Source organism: Trichoderma harzianum (assembly GCF_003025095.1).
Source record: "Trichoderma harzianum CBS 226.95 unplaced genomic scaffold M431scaffold_2, whole genome shotgun sequence".
Classification (NCBI taxonomy): domain Eukaryota; kingdom Fungi; phylum Ascomycota; class Sordariomycetes; order Hypocreales; family Hypocreaceae; genus Trichoderma; species Trichoderma harzianum.
Window position 1 is genome coordinate 1,761,692 of NW_020209250.1, and position 16,655 is coordinate 1,778,346.

At 52.8% G+C, this 16,655-nt stretch overlaps 4 protein-coding genes across 4 annotated transcripts; 3 read left to right on the forward strand and 1 right to left on the reverse strand.

Annotated features, from left to right (window-relative positions):
• Positions 1–95: 95 nt before the first annotated feature.
• On the forward strand, positions 96–5,269 carry M431DRAFT_74430 (hypothetical protein; the record flags this gene model as incomplete). Its single annotated transcript, XM_024922223.1, has 2 exons — positions 96–4,276; positions 4,336–5,269. The coding sequence occupies 2 exons, from the start codon at positions 96–98 to the stop codon at positions 5,267–5,269; spliced, it is 5,115 nt and encodes a 1,704-aa protein (XP_024778754.1).
• A 558-nt stretch (positions 5,270–5,827) lies between these two features.
• On the reverse strand, positions 5,828–11,946 carry M431DRAFT_106861 (hypothetical protein; the record flags this gene model as incomplete). Its single annotated transcript, XM_024911626.1, has 5 exons — positions 10,104–11,946; positions 9,214–9,907; positions 8,420–8,535; positions 7,862–7,869; positions 5,828–7,778 (listed from the first exon to the last, which is right to left on the reverse strand). The coding sequence occupies exons 1-5, from the start codon at positions 11,535–11,537 to the stop codon at positions 5,828–5,830; spliced, it is 4,203 nt and encodes a 1,400-aa protein (XP_024778755.1). The 5' UTR covers positions 11,538–11,946.
• M431DRAFT_504035 (hypothetical protein) lies at positions 11,747–13,240 on the forward strand. Its single transcript, XM_024918398.1, has 4 exons — positions 11,747–12,026; positions 12,103–12,174; positions 12,255–12,367; positions 12,445–13,240. The coding sequence occupies exons 1-4, from the start codon at positions 12,013–12,015 to the stop codon at positions 12,984–12,986; spliced, it is 741 nt and encodes a 246-aa protein (XP_024778756.1). The 5' UTR covers positions 11,747–12,012; the 3' UTR covers positions 12,987–13,240.
• A 1,001-nt stretch (positions 13,241–14,241) lies between these two features.
• M431DRAFT_1737 (hypothetical protein) lies at positions 14,242–15,333 on the forward strand (the record flags this gene model as incomplete). The annotated part of the gene is made up of 1 exon (XM_024913054.1): positions 14,242–15,333. One exon carries the CDS (start codon positions 14,242–14,244, stop codon positions 15,331–15,333), a length of 1,092 nt encoding a protein of 363 aa, XP_024778757.1.
• Between the last annotated feature and the right edge of the window lie 1,322 nt (positions 15,334–16,655).

The window sequence follows — 16,655 nt, forward strand, 5'->3', positions numbered from 1 at the left end:
CCGGAAGACCGATGACCGATAATGCCGTTATACCACAGCGGGACTCGCTTTTCTTGCCAGGGGGCGGCAATGATCCTCCCACGCGGAGTGGAACTATGGTTTCTGGAGACTATGCCTTTAACCCCGACCAACACGGTGCATACGCCGAATCATACCACCAGCCGGACGACGGCAGAACTAGAACGCTGCTTGATAACCAGGCATACTTTTCAGATTTCGCTGGGCAGCAGCACTATGAACAGAATCAGATGGGTGACTATGGCGGAGGGCCGAGATACTCTGGTGACGCTTTCTCTCCAACCGCCGCTATGGCGCCTCCGATGCTCACTGCCAACGATATGCCCCCGCCCGAAATACTGGAATACCAGGCTCCGCTTGAGCCACGAGAAGTCCCATTTGCCATTCAGGACCCTCACGATAACAATACGCCCATGTCATCGTTCGACAATATGGCTGCAGTGCTCCGTCATCGCGCTCGCACTACTGCTAAAAGACCGGCATATTGGGTCCTTGATAGCAAGGGCAAGGAGATGGCGTCCATCACCTGGGATAAGCTTGCGTCAAGAGCCGAAAAGGTGGCACAGGTCATCCGAGATAAAAGCCCGCTGTACCGTGGCGACCGAGTAGCTCTCATATATCGTGATACTGAAATCATCGATTTCGCTATCGCTTTATTGGGCTGTTTTATTGCTGGAGTAGTGGCAGTTCCAATCAATGACTTGCAGGACTACCAGCGGTTAAACTATATCCTCACATCTACGCAAGCCCATCTGGCCCTCACGACGGAAAACAACCTCAAGACTTTCCAGAGAGACATTACTACGCAGAAACTCACATGGCCTAAAGGAGTCGAGTGGTGGAAAACTAATGAGTTTGGCGGTTACCATCCAAAGAAGAAAGAGGACGTGCCTCCGTTAACTGTTCCGGACTTGGCCTATATTGAGTTCTCTCGTGCCCCAACCGGTGACTTGAGGGGCGTCGTTCTCAGCCACCGAACAATTATGCATCAGATGGCCTGTCTAAGCGCTATTATCTCTACTGTTCCTGGCAATGGCCCCGGCGATACTTTCAACTCTTCCCTACGAGACAAAAACGGAAAGCTCATCGGTGGTGGAGCAAGTAGCGAGATATTGCTCTCTTATCTTGATCCTCGACAGGGGGTTGGTATGATACTTAGTATTTTGCTGACTGTTTACGGCGGCCACACAACCGTCTGGTTTGACAACAAAGCCGTTGAGTCTCCTGGCCTATATGCGCATCTAATTACAAAGTACAGAGCAACCGTCATGATTGCGGACTACCCAGGGCTCAAACGGGCCGCCTACAACTACCAGCAAGATCCCATGACGACACGAAACTTCAAGAAGGGGATGGAGCCGAATTTCCAGGCAGTGAAACTGTGCTTGATTGACACCCTTACTATTGATAGCGAGTTTCACGAAGTCTTGGCAGATAGATGGCTGCGACCCCTAAGAAATCCGCGAGCGCGTGAAGTTGTGGCCCCAATGCTTTGTCTTCCGGAACATGGTGGAATGATCATCAGTGTTCGAGATTGGCTCGGCGGCGAAGAGCGGCTGGGAGTTCAACTAAAGCTAGACGACTCCGGCAAGGAATCTGATGGTGAAAAAGAAGAGGAAGAGAAGCCAGCCCCATCAAACGGATTCGGCAGTCTATTAGGCGGTGGAGGAACAACCACCAAGGAACTGGATGAAAAGATCGAGTTAGGAGAGGTCATCCTGGATCGGGAGGCTTTAAAGACCAATGAAGTTGTTGTCCTCGCTCACGGCAACGAAGCTCGAAAGAAGACATCATTGGAATCCACCATGGTCCGAGTTGGCGCCTTTGGATACCCTATTCCAGATGCTACGCTTGCCGTCGTGGACCCCGAGACCGGCCTTTTGGCAATTCCGCGGTCGGTTGGTGAGATATGGGTTGATTCGCCATCTCTCTCTGGAGGCTTTTGGGCGCAACCCAAGAACACGGAGCTTATTTTCCACGCACGCCCCTACAAGTTTGAGCCTGGAGAGCCAACACCAACTGCCGTAGAGCCAGAGTTCCTGCGGACTGGCCTTCTTGGTACAGTGATCGAAGGCAAGATCTATGTTCTGGGTCTGTACGAGGATCGAATCCGGCAAAAAGTTGAATGGGTCGAGCACGGCCACGCGGGTATCGCTGAATATAGGTATTACTTTGTTCAGCACATTGTGGTGAGCATCGTCAAGAATGTCCCCAAGATTCATGACTGCTCCGCATTTGATGTGTTTGTGAATGACGAGCACTTACCTGTCGTTGTTCTCGAGTCAGAAGCAGCGTCAACAGCACCTCTCACTTCAGGTGGCCCACCTGTGCAGCCTGATACTGTCTTGTTGGATTCATTGGCAGAAAAGTGCATGGAGATTCTTATGCAGGAACATCACCTTCGGGTTTATTGCGTAATGATCACAGCCCCGAACGCGCTTCCGCGAGTCATCAAGAATGGGAGACGAGAAATTGGTAACATGCTGTGTCGGCGCGAGTTTGACCTAGGAAACCTTCCCTGCGTGCATGTCAAATTTGGCGTTGAGCATGCAGTTCTCAACCTCCCTATTGGTGTTGATCCCATTGGTGGTATCTGGTCTCCGATCGCCTCCGAGTCGAGGACCAATATCCTGGCTCCCGCTGATAAGCAGTACTCTGGAATTGATCGCAGGGAAGTTGTCATTGACGACAGAACGTCTACACCACTTAACAACTTTTCGTGCATCACTGATCTCATCCAATGGCGAGTCGCTCGCCAGCCAGAAGAGCTTTCTTACTGCACCATTGATGGCAGGGGCAGAGAGGGCAAGGGAATTACCTGGAAGAAGTTCGACTCCAAGGTAGCTGCTGTGGCCATGTATCTGAAGAACAAAGTCAAGGTACGGCCAGGCGACCATCTGGTCCTCATGTATACGCACTCGGAGGAATTCGTGTATGCCGTTCATGCAGGAATCAACCTCGGCGCAGTCATCATCCCAATGGCGCCACTCGACCAGAACCGGCTGAATGAAGATGTCCCTGCTTTCCTGCACCTGATCGCCGACTACAAGGTCAAGGCGGTTCTGGTCAACGTGGATGTGGACCATCTGCTCAAGCTCAAGGTTGTCTCGAGCCACATCAAACAGTCGGCCCAAATCTTGAAAATATCCATGCCAAATACCTACAACACTTCGAAGCCCCCTAAACAAAACAATGGTCTTCGAGAGCTTGGATTAACAATAGATCCTGCTTGGATTCGACCCGGTTATCCCGTTCTTATCTGGACATACTGGACACCGGATCAACGCAGAATTGCTGTCCAGCTTGGACACGACACAATCTTGGGCATGTGCAAAGTGCAGAAGGAGACTTGCCAGATGACGAGCTCGAGGCCTGTTCTTGGGTGCGTACGAAGCACAACGGGACTTGGTTTCGTCCATACTTGCTTGATGGGCATATACGTCGGCACTCCTACGTACTTGCTGTCTCCTGTTGAATTCGCTCAAAGTCCCGTATCCTTGTTTGTTACGCTGTCAAGATATAAGATTAAAGACACGTACGCAACGCCACAGATGCTTGATCATGCCATGTCGTCGATGCAAGCCAAGGGCTTTACAATGCACGAGCTCAAGAACATGATGATCTCTGCGGAAGGCCGGCCGCGAGTAGATGTATTCCAGAAGGTCCGGATGCATTTCGCGGGAGCCGGGCTGGATCGAACGGCCATCAACACCGTCTACTCTCATGTTCTTAACCCGATGATTGCCTCGAGGTCGTACATGTGCATCGAGCCCATTGAACTCTGGCTTGACACCAAGGCTCTTCGACGCGGTCTAATCGTTCCGGTTGACCACGACACAGACCCTCAAGCTCTCCTGCTGCAAGATTCCGGCATGGTGCCAGTGTCCACTCAGATTGCCATTGTCAACCCCGAGAGCCGCGCGCATTGCTATGATGGAGAGTACGGAGAGATCTGGGTTGACTCAGAGGCATGTGTAAAGGCGTTCTACGGTTCGAAAGATGCGTTTGACGTGGAGCGCTTTGACGGCCGGACGGTAGACGGCGATCCCAATGTGCGATATGTGCGAACTGGTGATTTGGGCTTCTTGCACAACGTCAACCGGCCCATTGGACCCAATGGCGCTCTGGTGGAAATGCAAGTCTTGTTTGTGCTTGGCAGCATCGGTGAGACTTTTGAGATCAACGGTCTCAGCCATTTCCCCATGGACATTGAGCTCTCGGTAGAACGCTGCCATCGCAACATTGTATCAAACGGCTGGTAAGTGTCTCCTTAATATCTAACAGGAAAACAATCATGGCTAATGAATTAATGTACAGTGCGGTGTTCCAAGCCGGTGGGTTGGTTGTAGTCTTGGTCGAGGTGAACCGCAAGTCCTATCTTGCCTCCATGGTGCCTGTCATCGTCAACGCCATATTGAGCGAACATCAAATCGTTGCCGATATTGTGGCCTTTGTAAACAAGGGCGACTTCCCAAGATCTCGTCTGGGAGAGAAACAACGCGGAAAAATCCTTGCCGGCTGGGTTACGCGAAAGATGCGCACCGTGGCCCAGTTTGCTATCCGAGATCTCGATGCCAGCGTACTTGAGCCAGGTGAGGGACCAGAAGGCAACAGAACATCTACGGGTAGTCTCCGTAGCTTGGGCGCTGCCGTCCCGCCCAACATGAGAAATGTCGGACAGGCACCACAGATTCTGGAACAGGAGGAGTTTACACAGCAGATGGATCATATGGCGCATGCGGAACCTGTTGGGTACGCCACTTCCGCACAGGAGGAGCCGCAAACGCCGACAGCCTATTACCCCGGCATGGAACGTAGCCAAGAAACTACAATGCACAACTACAACCAGAATCCGCCGGCGTCAAACAACCAAGGATATGGCTATGATCACTTTGAACAGGGACATCCAGCACAGCCGTCGCAGCCTCCGCCTCCGCCACCACCGCAGCCACGGCAGCAACACTTTGAGCCGGCACAACTCTATGAACAGCAGGAGAAAAGACTATTGGATTCCAGAGGAACTGATGCTCCATCTGTTGCCGAGCCAGCGTCATCCTCCCCTGTGCCAGACACACCGCCACCCAGGAGAAACAGGTTTAGTCAAGGGCCACCTCAGATCCGGCTGCCGGGTGTCGATGGACGCGAAGGTCTCGATTTTTGGGGAGACGACAATGATGAAACGGATTGGACGACTGGGACCATGATGCACATGAACCTCACGGGGGCATTTAACAACAATAATCCGCGGTAGTCGAATTTACAGCTTTTCGTCGGGGTTATAGATGGAACAAGCCTTTTTTCTTTGAAGAAGAACAAGGTTGGTTTCTTAGAACTCAAAGAGCGTTAAGAGCATTGGGAAAGAGGATACACTTGGAGGAGTTGTTTGGGAATTTTCATTTGGTGCATTTTATTATTCTTGTGGTATTCATTCCCGTCCTGTCCTGTCCTGTATTTGAGCTTGGATGTAGGGATTCTCGTATAAAACTAGTATTAGGAGGTGATACTGTCTGAAATGGAGGTTGCACTGCACATTTATTATATTATTTGGTTCTGTTTGTGAGATGTGATTGTGGCTAGTAGAGTACTGATTGTTATATTATCTGTCTGTTTGGTATATACAAACCCTTCCCCTAATCTCTCGACATTCAAGTTCTATTCCGAACAGTTATAGTGCCGCACAAAAGAAATTAAAGGAACATGTAGTACAAAGAGTCTATCGTCTCAGAACCCATGCGTATCCAGACCACACACAAAGGATTAAAAAAGGAAACAGAGAACCAACCTCCAACCCGCCCCAATTTCTATTAGTCTATGTCCTCCTCATCCTCTTCTCCTTGTCCAACTCGGACAAATACCGCTTTATAATCCCTATAGCCTCAGCTTCAACATCTTGTCCCCTGCGCCATGTATATAGCGCCACGCCTAAATGATCAAGCTGGTCATGAGCCCTCACCAACCGCCGTCTCCAGAGCTCGAGCTTCTTGTTCACCGCGCCCATAGTAGGCGATCCCGAAGGCGAGGTGTTTCCCGATCGGCTGCTAGGGCGGTAGAATGATAAGCCAGTAGCCGCGGGCACAGGTGCGAGTGACGGCGGGAGCGGATCAAAGTCGACGTCTGCGTTGGACGACGGGCCACGAAGGTACGAGACCATTCGCGGGCTAAGGTTCTTGGTGCTTCGACGCGGCGGAGGGGGAGGCGGTTTGTCGGCCTTGGTGGACTCTATTGTCTGCTGGGACGAGTTCTGTATCTGTGCCAGCGGGTGGGCCGGTTGGTTGCTGCCGCCTTGGCCGATGGGCTTCCTTGGGGGCGGCGGCGGTGGTTCAGGGCTATTACTTGTACCGGCCCCCGATATTCCAAGTCCTACTGACGGTTTCCTGGCGGTTGGTATTGCGGGGGCGCTGGCTAGAGCCGCAGGCTTGGCTGGGCGAGGCGGCGGCGGCGGTTTCCGAGCAAGCAAATCGGTTGCGCTGACTGACGGACCCGGCCTTGATTTTCTGACTTGCTCCAAGGCCGCGGCTTCATCTAGTTTTGCTTCTTCAGGCTCATCGGAAAAGTCTATCAGGGTACCCATTACTGGTCCGGGGGGAGGCTTTGAATCACTAAGTGAGCCCGCAGCTGAGCTTTGCCGTGTTGCCGGCCGATTGTTCGCAGGCCCGCTGTTGTTCAACGTCAAGCCAGACATTGTGCGTCGAGTCATTTCGAAAGATGGCTCAAAGTATCCCGTGGTTTCCGGAGTTGTTACGTCTCGAATAAAGACTGCGAGGATTCGCTCAGGATACGCCAGTGCCAGCTCAGTGTATACTTCCAGATCGGCCTCTCCACTGTCGCCAACCAAGAGGAACTTGCGCTGCGGGAAGTCTCGCAAGAGGCGCACGAGGGTATTCTTCTTTCGCTCTGCCACAGGCTCAAAGATGCCCTGCAACATGCCAGAATACTGCTTTAGGTGTAGAGACCCAACCGGAAGCCCAGATACTTTAAAGAAGGTGGCCAGCATGGGGAACAGCTGCCACGGGCTGTTGGAGCAGTAATGCACGCTCACACCCAGTCCTTGCATCTGGCTGTACCACTCTTTGACTCCTTCAATCGAGAGATCAGCCAACTCACGCACAAAAGTGTTTCTGAAAATTTCCCTGGCCCCTGCCGAGATATTCGACATTTTAACGGTGTCGTCGATGTCACTGATGAGGCTGACCCCGTATGGCTCAATGTAATTAACCTCTTGCGTGGTCGATAGGCCTTCCTTTACTAGCACCCTAACATGTGTAGGAACAAAATCCAGAGGTGCTCGAATAGCAAAATGACCGGCGTCATCTGTGAGGACGTTTCGTGATTGGGATTTCGATTCATTATAAAAGAATATTGTGATGGGAAGGGCAACCAAAGGATTCGTCATGAAAGGTGCTATCCTGGCCATCAAGTTGTCGTTTGCAGTGGTCAGCTCAGCCTCTGTGAGCTCGTTGGCCAACGCCGAATTCTGTCTAGTCGGAGGAAGTTTGGGACTCCCTGAGAGCGAGTTGGGCGTTCGGCTATCTGCTCGAGTTGGCAACGGCTTAGGCAAAGGGTATGCAGGCCCTCCAAAACTGGTATCTTCACGGGGCTGCTCGCTGTAGGCGCCAGCGTTTGCTATGCGCTTCTCTTCCCGCCCCCTGCGCTCGATCATGGCAGCTTCTTGCGCAATCTTCTCCTGCTCTCTTAGTTCATCGTTCGGGTTAAGAGGCGCAGCAGCTTGGACCGGATCTGCTCTTGGGACGGGTATGCCACTAAGTTGGCGCGCAAGTCCGATCAAGATGCGATTTCGCCGCGTGATTGGGCCGGTATGGGGCGCGTATATCCAGCCACGAACATCGACATCTACAATTGCTCTCTCGTCCTGATGCCTCTCCCATTCTGATCGCCAATAGTCCTCGTCCTCCAGGTTGCCAGCCTCCGACTCGTACGCCGAGGGTCGGGCCCATTCCTTCTTGGTATGTTGTTTCGCATAGCTTGGGAACATGATCAATTGCTCGCCGCTCCCTTGTGCTGTCACGGCCACATCTGGGAACGCACCCGGAATATGCATGCTGCCGGGTGAGTCAAACTCGCCATCCAGGCCCCGAGCCTTAGATTGCGCATAAGTCTCCCTGATCTCGGTGACGGCGATCTGACCGGTACGATATATATTACCAGCCACAGCTCCGGCTAGAGCAGCGAATCTTTTCCGTCGATATCCCCTCTCTCCCCTCTCGGCACCATCTCCTGTTTGCGTGTCATTGATCCGAGGGCCATAGCCCATCTCCCCCGGCGGTGGCATCTTGAGTTGTCTAAGCGGTGATGTAGTCGGTCGCCCTGTCACATGTTTGATCGGCCGCCGTCCCGAATGCCCCTGCAGCAGCCGTTGGCTGTGCCGAACGAATTGATTAACGGCTCGTCGTTTGCTCTGTCGACCAAGTATGTACCGGTATATACGGCTCTGTATACGATGCTTGAGCTTCGGAAGGGTGTTGAGGCGGAAATTAAACAGTCGCTCTCGGTAGCGATCTCGGACAGCGTGTGGTAATAGATATCGAATAAAGCTTTGGCTGTGGCGATGCAGCGTACGAGGTCGAACAAGGCCGAAGAGTTTCCTGAAAGGAGCCAGCTTGATCCGGGGTTTGTAGTGACTAATCAGACAAGGCAAGGTCTGCCCAATCCGAGCCGCCTTTTATATATATAATTTTCCGTACGGCAGAGCCAGAAGCCAGCAAAATCAATGCGCTGCCGGCAAAAGCGCAGGGAGGAAGCTCCAGGCGTCGTCAAGCCTCTCAGGCGAGCCAGTCTTCTGACAGCTGTCCGTCGCTACCTGGATTCACCACATGCGGCGGGCGCCTGACATGCGCAAAGCTTCAGTTAGCGGTTCACGCCATTTGCTGCAAATTGCCAATGAGTTTCGTGCTGGCCTCGTGATCACGCTTTGGTTCATGACAGCGTCAAGCCTGCGGTCGAGAAATGATGGAGCTAGTTGCATTATGTCATCATCACGGCACGCGCCAAAGGCAGAATTCCGGGGTGCATATGCAGAGTATAAGTACCGAGTACAATCAACGTGCACAAAGTAACGATTTCTATTGAACAAGACTTGCAAAGCGACGAGAATATTTACAACACTTGAGATCAACTGGATCCAACCACCTGCTCACCTCTTCCCCCGAGGCTTCTTCACCTGGACCTTTGCCTTACCCTTGACAGGAGCCTTCTTTACCCCCTTGGCCTTGGCGGCTTGGGCAGCTTTTGCGGCGTCCCCTTTGCCCTTCTTCCAGCCCATGCTATCCGTTCGGTCTGCCTTTGCATCCAGACGCTTCTTGTCTTTATTGCTCAGTTTGACGTTGCCGCCCTTCTTCTTTGCGGCTCGTGGTCCGTTCAACTCATCTCTTCCGGCTTGCTTGGCGTTGTTTTTGTCTTGCTGTGTCTCGAACCATGTTCGCTTCGGCCTGGACTTGATCTCGGCCTCATGCGCGATAATGTTCTCACCCTTCTTGATCTGCATCTCAACTTGAGCAAGCTGTCTCTCCTCCTTCTCCTCCTTCTCAATCTCGGCAATCTCATCATCCATCTCATCAATCTCGGCCTGCCATTTGTCGGCATCCTTGGCTTCGATGACGCGGCTGATAATCTTGGATCCCTGAGACTTGCCAGCCTTGACGGCAGCCTTGACGACTTTGCGGTCGGGTTCGGCAGCAATGGTCACTGATATACCATGGCGTCCAGCACGGGCCGTTCGACCAACTCTGTGCACGTAAATCTCTACTGACTGGGGAGCCTCGTAATTGATGACCGTATCAACGCCCTTGATATCGAGACCACGAGAGGCCAAATCTGTTGCCAATAGATAGGAAACTTTGCCGTCTCGGAATGACTCAACACTAGCAATACGCTATTGGGGATAGACGTTAGCGAGTTGCTGGATTAGATTAGATGGCACTACTTACTTGTGTCTGGTTCATACTACCGTGTAGCTCCGCGCAGGAAAAGCCCAGGAGGCCAAAGATGATTCGGGCTCTGTGGGCATCCTTCTTTTGGCGGAAGAAGATGATGACCCTTTCTGTGTATAGGTTCTTGCAGATGTGTACCAGATAGCCCATCCGCTTTTCTTCACGTCCTGGACGAAGTCTCACAAATTCTTGGATCAGCGTGCCTGCAGTCTTCTTCTGGGAATCCACCATGACCCTCACGGGCTTGTTCAGTCCGACCTTGATGAGACGGTCGACGGTGGAAGTCATGGTAGCGGAGAAGAGCATCGTTTGACGTGATTTTGGCAGCGTAGTGAGAATCTCGTTGAGTTCGTCGGCAAATCCATCCTCGAGCATTCGGTCTGCTTCATCAAGCACCAGGATCTCAACGGTATCGACAGAAAAACTAGCCGAGTTCCTCATGTGGTCAATGAATCGACCAGGTGTGGCGATAATCACGTCCGGTCTCAATCGAAGCTCTACCTCTTGGGCCTTGAGACTGAGACCTCCAACAGCCAGAGTAAACTTGATGTCGGTATGCGCTGCCAGCTTTGTAGCTACGGCATGACACTGGATTGCCAACTCACGGGTTGGAGTAAGGATAACAACACGTGTGGTGGGTATCTTCTTGGGTCGATAAAGGAGTCGCTCCAAGATAGGAAGCACAAACGCTGCTGTTTTACCGGAACCTGTAACTGCACCACCGACAACATCTTTGCCCATGAGGGCGATAGGGATGGTCTTGGCCTGAATGGGAGTTGGCTTTGAGAAGCCAACAGTGGTAATACCGCGCAGAATCGGTCTGGACAGAGACATGGTCTGGAACGATGAAACATCGACCTTTTGTCCGGGCTTTGGCTTTTCTTCAGGAGCGAAGAAGGCATCTCGTTTAGCTTTTTCTTCAGCATCTTCTTCATCGTCGTCGGACATGTCGTCAGGGTGATTGACGGGTGTGGCTACCGAGTCATTGTCAGAAGCTGCGTCGTCGTCTTCGTCCTCGTCTTCATCGCCATCATCTTCTTTGTCACCGTTAGCGTCGGCATCTTCTCCCGACTCTTCGGCATCCGAGGCCACGTTCATGCCGAATGCATCATCTGCCAGAACTCCGTCCTCGTCGTCGTCCATGTCAATGTCCGCTCCACCATCAGGGGAAACATCCTCTTCCTTGCCACCTTTCTGGTTCTTCTTTTCTCTTCGTCTTCGGATAATCTCGTCCAGGTCGACGCCGGCCTTCTCGACGGCCATTCCCTTCTTTGCGCCTTCGAATCCCCATCCTTCAAACTCATCCTCGCCGAGATCGCCAGCGTCGTCGACCATGAATTCGAAATCAGAGTCCATGGCGCCATCGTTCTCGTCCTTCTGTCCCCAGACTCCCTCGCTCTCCTCCGGTTGAGGCTCCTCATCTTTGCTCTTCTTAGCCGACTTCTTGTTCGTCTTTGCTTTCTTCTTGGGAGGCTGAACGGCGACCTCCTCTTCCTCGGCAATTTGGTCGTCGTTATCCGAGAGGGTATGGATAAAATCGTCCTCAATTGGTCTCTTCTGTGACGGCGCCATCTTGAGGATTTCTCGCAACGCAATTGCTACAGAAGCTTGTCAATGCTGGCGGGGCCCCAAGCAAAAATTCAAAGTAACGACTTTTCTGCGCCAAGCCGTTTTTTCTGCCGTTTTTTGAAAATTTTGGCGGTGAAGCAGCTCTCACTTATTAAAAGCGGTAGATTAGCGGCTATCTCCCTAGCTGTTTCTCCGAGCGACCCCGCCACCGTTGATTGGACGACCCTGTCAAAATACAGGCCTCTGGACGACCTTGACAATCCAAACACGCGAACGAATAGCTGGATAAATTTCTCCTGTCATCCTCATTTCGCTGCCCTGCGCCACGACACCGGCTGCTGCAGTCCCTTTTCTAGGCGATACCCAGCATCTGCACTCTGCCCTTTTTATATTCCCTCCTTTGAAACTCGCATTCTCGTCGCGATAGCTATTCCAGCGGTTGCCCTAACTTTCTATTTGCATCACATAACCTGACAAAATGGGTGAATCCAGGTATGTCGCCCTCTCTCCGCGCGCCGAGGCTCTCAGGAGCCAAGAGGGGGGTCTATTGGCTAACCGCAGACAACAGACAAGAGCTCCTCAATTGGCTGAACAGCCTCCTTCAGCTTAACATGACCAAGGTCGAGCAGTGCGGAACTGGGTGAGTGTGTTCTTTTGGCACCCCGCCTGATGAACAACCCCGCTACGATATAAACAAACGGCTGACACGAGCTTCTCCAGCGCCGCGCTCTGCCAGGTCTTTGACAGCATATACATGGACGTGCCTATGTCCAAGGTCAAGTTCAACGTCAGCGGCGATTACGCCTACATCCAAAACTTCAAAGTTTTGCAGAGTATGTGTCTTTGCCCAACTCCCCCCTGGATTGGTTGCCCCCTTTTCGCGCAGACCAGGTCCTAACGGCCCACATAGACACGTTCCTCAAGCACCAGGTCGATAAGCCCATCCCCGTCGAATCGTTGGTGAAATGTAAGATGCAGGACAACCTGGAGTTCCTGCAATGGACGAAGAAGTTCTGGGACCTCAACTTCCCCGACCACGATTACGACGCTGTTGCACGAAGAAAGGGTGGCGGTATGCCCGCAGCTAGTTCCGGAGCGGCGGCGCCCAGGGCTGCTGTCTCTAGCGCCGCTGCCCGACGAGTTGGCGGCACCACCCCAAGCACCGGCCCTCGTCTCGCCAAGGCAGCACCAGGCCCGGGCACCGCAGCTCTGCAGGCGGAGATAGCGACTTTGAAGGAGAGCGTGGGCGGCCTGGAGCGCGAACGAGACTTCTACTTTAGCAAGCTTCGTGATATTGAATTGCTGATCCAGCAAGCTGTGGAGGAGGACCCTGAACTGGAGAAGCAAGAGGATGGCCTGGTCAAGCACATTCAGAACATCCTGTACTCTACGGAGGAGGGCTTCGAGATCCCAGCCGAGGCCGAGGGTTTGGATGACCAGGAGACTTTTTAAAACGAAGCTATTGGACCGTGATATTTGATCGCTTAGAAGGGGATGGGGAGGAGCATTTGGAAGGGTTTGGGTTGTTGATTCAAAGCATATGGCCATTCATGCGTGATGGAAGCATTCATGGGTGCCGCAATTTACACCTTTCTTTTTTTTTTTTGTTAGAGGACTTAGGGTGTGAATCCTATAGAGCAAACTAGTACAACTGTTTGGACAATACTACTATTAATACGTCTTTGTGTTGGTTGGTGTTATACCTATTTGCCCTGATCAAAACACAGTCAGCGAGGAACATCCCTCGCATCCTTCGACCACGAAGCGCTGAGGATGTCCAATTATAGAGGCGGTCAAGTGCACCACGGCCACCAGATGCGACGCCGTATCCACAGTTGCACTCGCAAAGGGATTCTCGTCCCTTTCCGCTCACGTTCGGCACTCCAGCCTCTTTTTGGATTGCATGTGGTCCGCCAACAAGCACGCGACACATTGCATCGGCAAGGTACAGCAAGATTCGTGGCATGCCGACTCTGTGCCTGGCCATGAAGCTGCACGTGGTCCTTACCCGGTATCCAGTAGCATTCCAGCATTGCCATCGCCATCTGGGGGGCACTTGTCCCAAATGATCCCTAGCCCTAGGGCTATTGAATTTCACGCATCTGTTGATTTCGAGGTGCACCGTATTCATGACCTTTTTGTCTCTCTCATCTGATGTCCGATATTGCACAGACGTACTCGTTTGCATCTCCAACTAACACTCGTACTCGGACAGCGTAGGAAAGACACCAGGCAGGCCGTCAATTAAACTTCCCACGGCTGCTAGGCAGGGGTCGCGTATCCACCGGTTAGTGCTCGCCCTGAGCAAAGACAGATTGAGCGGTATTACGGGGGCTGCCGTCAGCTGGCAAGCACTAAAAGCTGGGCCGGTTCCACTGAAAGTCCCCCAAAGATCCATACATGTTCCGTGCAGTTAGCACACACTTTGTGCGCGTATGAGTGAAGTACTTGTACGAGCACAGAGCCGTCACTCCTTGTCTCGACACTTGCATCGTCATCATACCTTACCTACTCCGTACACGAAACTCTAGTCACAGGCTGCCACGACATCGGGAGCCCAGAGATTCTCGACACGCTGGCTATAACAAGGAGAGAGAAACACACTTGTCTCTTCATTCTCTAAAGAAAGCACCATCACCTGAACCACCCCGGCCTAGCATCGAGGCAGACCAGGAAAAGTCGCCGGATCCTTGAAACGACAGAAGCCATGGCGCCACCGCCCGAGATTGCGATACCGTCGACGAGCGTCTCTGACGAAGGCTCATCGAAGCCCTACACGCTATACAACATCAGTCTTCGCCTACCGCTGCGTTCCTTCATCGTCCAGAAGCGATATTCCGAATTCGACGCCCTCCACAGCGCCTTGGTCAGCCAAGTTGGCGCTCCACCGCCGTTGCCCCTGCCCGGCAAGCATTGGCTCAGGTCGACCATCAACTCGCCCGAGCTCACGCGAGAGCGGCAGCTTGGCCTCGAAAAGTACCTGCGAGTGATTGCGGAATCGCCGGACCGAAGATGGCGAGACACCTCGGCCTGGAGAACGTTCTTGAATCTGCCGAGTTCTAGCACGAGCAACTCTACAGTGTCGGCGGCAGGTATGGTTGGCACAGCTTCAGGAGTGGCGGACCCGGGAGCCTGGCTGGATGTTCACAGGGAAGTGAAGCAGTGTTTGCATGAAGCGAGACAATGCCTTTCGAAACGAGACGGAGCGGCCGACAGCGGCAATTTCACGGCGGCGGCGGAGGCGGCAGCGGCAGCCAAGAGAGTGCTGGTCAAGGCCTCCGGGCTGGTTAACAACCTTTCGGACGGCCTCCGCAAGATGCAAGAATCGGGAAGACTGGGCGAAGGCGAGATACGGAGAAGACGCGACCTCGTCTCGGCCGCCAAGATGGAGCGAGACGGACTGGATAAGCTTGCCAGCACCATGCCTGGCTCGTCGGTGACCCCCAGTCGAGGTGGTAGTCTGGGCCAAGTGCAAGCGTCCTCTTCCAATAGATCGAATCTCTTGGCGGCAGCCAAGCCTGCGACATCGAGTCGAGTACTGGGCGCCCCATTGCCCGAAACAGACCGGACGAGGGAGCTCGACAACCAGGGCGTGCTGCTGCTACAGAAGCAGGAGATGCAATCCCAAGACCAGGCAATCGACCAGCTCGCCGCCATTATACGGAGGCAGAAAGAGATGGGCATTCAAATCAATGAGGAAGTAGAGCGACAGACGGAGCTTTTGGACTCGCTCGACGAGGACGTCGATCGGGTCGATGGCAAAGTCAGGGTCGCTAACAGGCGCATTAAGAAGATGTGACTCATTGCCACAATGGCTCCCTTTGAAGCATTGATGCTGGCAATGAGGTTTTTGGCTTATTGGCTCTGGGTTTTCCAGACGCTATTTAACGTTTTGGCTTGGGTATGGGAGTTGGTCATTGTGATTCTTTCTTTGGGTGGGAAGCCGGCATAAACCTCCTTTCTTGATTATTGCTTTATTAATGCGGGAAGACACGACATACGGAGCGAGCGAGCGAGACGTTGAAAAACATTCACCATCATGCATCATGTACTTTTTTTGTTTGATCTTTCGGGAGGGGGCTTGAGGCTTCGGGGGCGCAACCTGCTTTTGGCATTGGCAATGGGGTTAACATGGTCAATCGCTATGATATTAGCTGTAACGATAAATTCCAATTTACGCAATACCGTTACTATTATGAGGCGCGTTGCTGAAAAGGTAGATATGCTAACACGAAGCTGAGTTGATTCGGTTGTTGTGCGCATGTGTTGATGGGATCTCGAAGCAATATCACCAATACGAATACGGCGACGTTCTAGTCGGCCGTTTTGTTGAGCCCCGAGTCTGGCACAAGGACTTAGTCCAGCCAGTCCTTTTTAGACAGGTCGACTCGTGCTGTCGCTGTCACGGCGTGGCTGGTTAAATCCAGCACGTGAACCAAGAATATGCCATCACACCGCCACCCAGGATTCCATCTCGTAAGACTTGGTCTGTCATTCGCTCTCGCTCTGTGATGAGTGCCTACATGCGCTTGGCACGGTGATACCAACCAGCCAGCCATGGATGGGACGTGGGAGCGTCCTTGCACGAATCAATCATTCATCCAACTACCGGGGCGGCAATCAGGGAGTCGTCGCCAACGGTCTAGAACACCTGACGACACCATTCCGAGGCCTCGAAACCCGGGGGGCAGGTTGGAGGCAGTTAGAGTCAGTTGGTCAGGTTGGCTAAGGAATCAACCTACAACGCTGTTGAAACTCGAAGCCTACAATTGCCACGCTAACGGTTGCGGCGTCTGCTAGTATACGTCACTTGTTAGTAGAGTGGCAAAGACAGGATCAGCTGTAGTTGCTGGGCAACAGCGCTACTTGTTTTTCCAACTCCGAGCCTGGCCCGCCGCTATCTCCAAAGAACCAGCCGCTGCTAGTGACATGCCGACCTGGCATTCATGGTTCTGCATGCACTTCGGCTGGCTGCGAGCACGCATTGGACACGTCAACTTCACATGAAAAGCGGCGGCGATACAGAGTCTATGGGTCACGGCATCAACAAAAATGCTTCGACAAAGTTCTCGTCGATTCGTCCGGTCAAACGGGTTATCAGTGGATCCAGGTGTCGTGGGG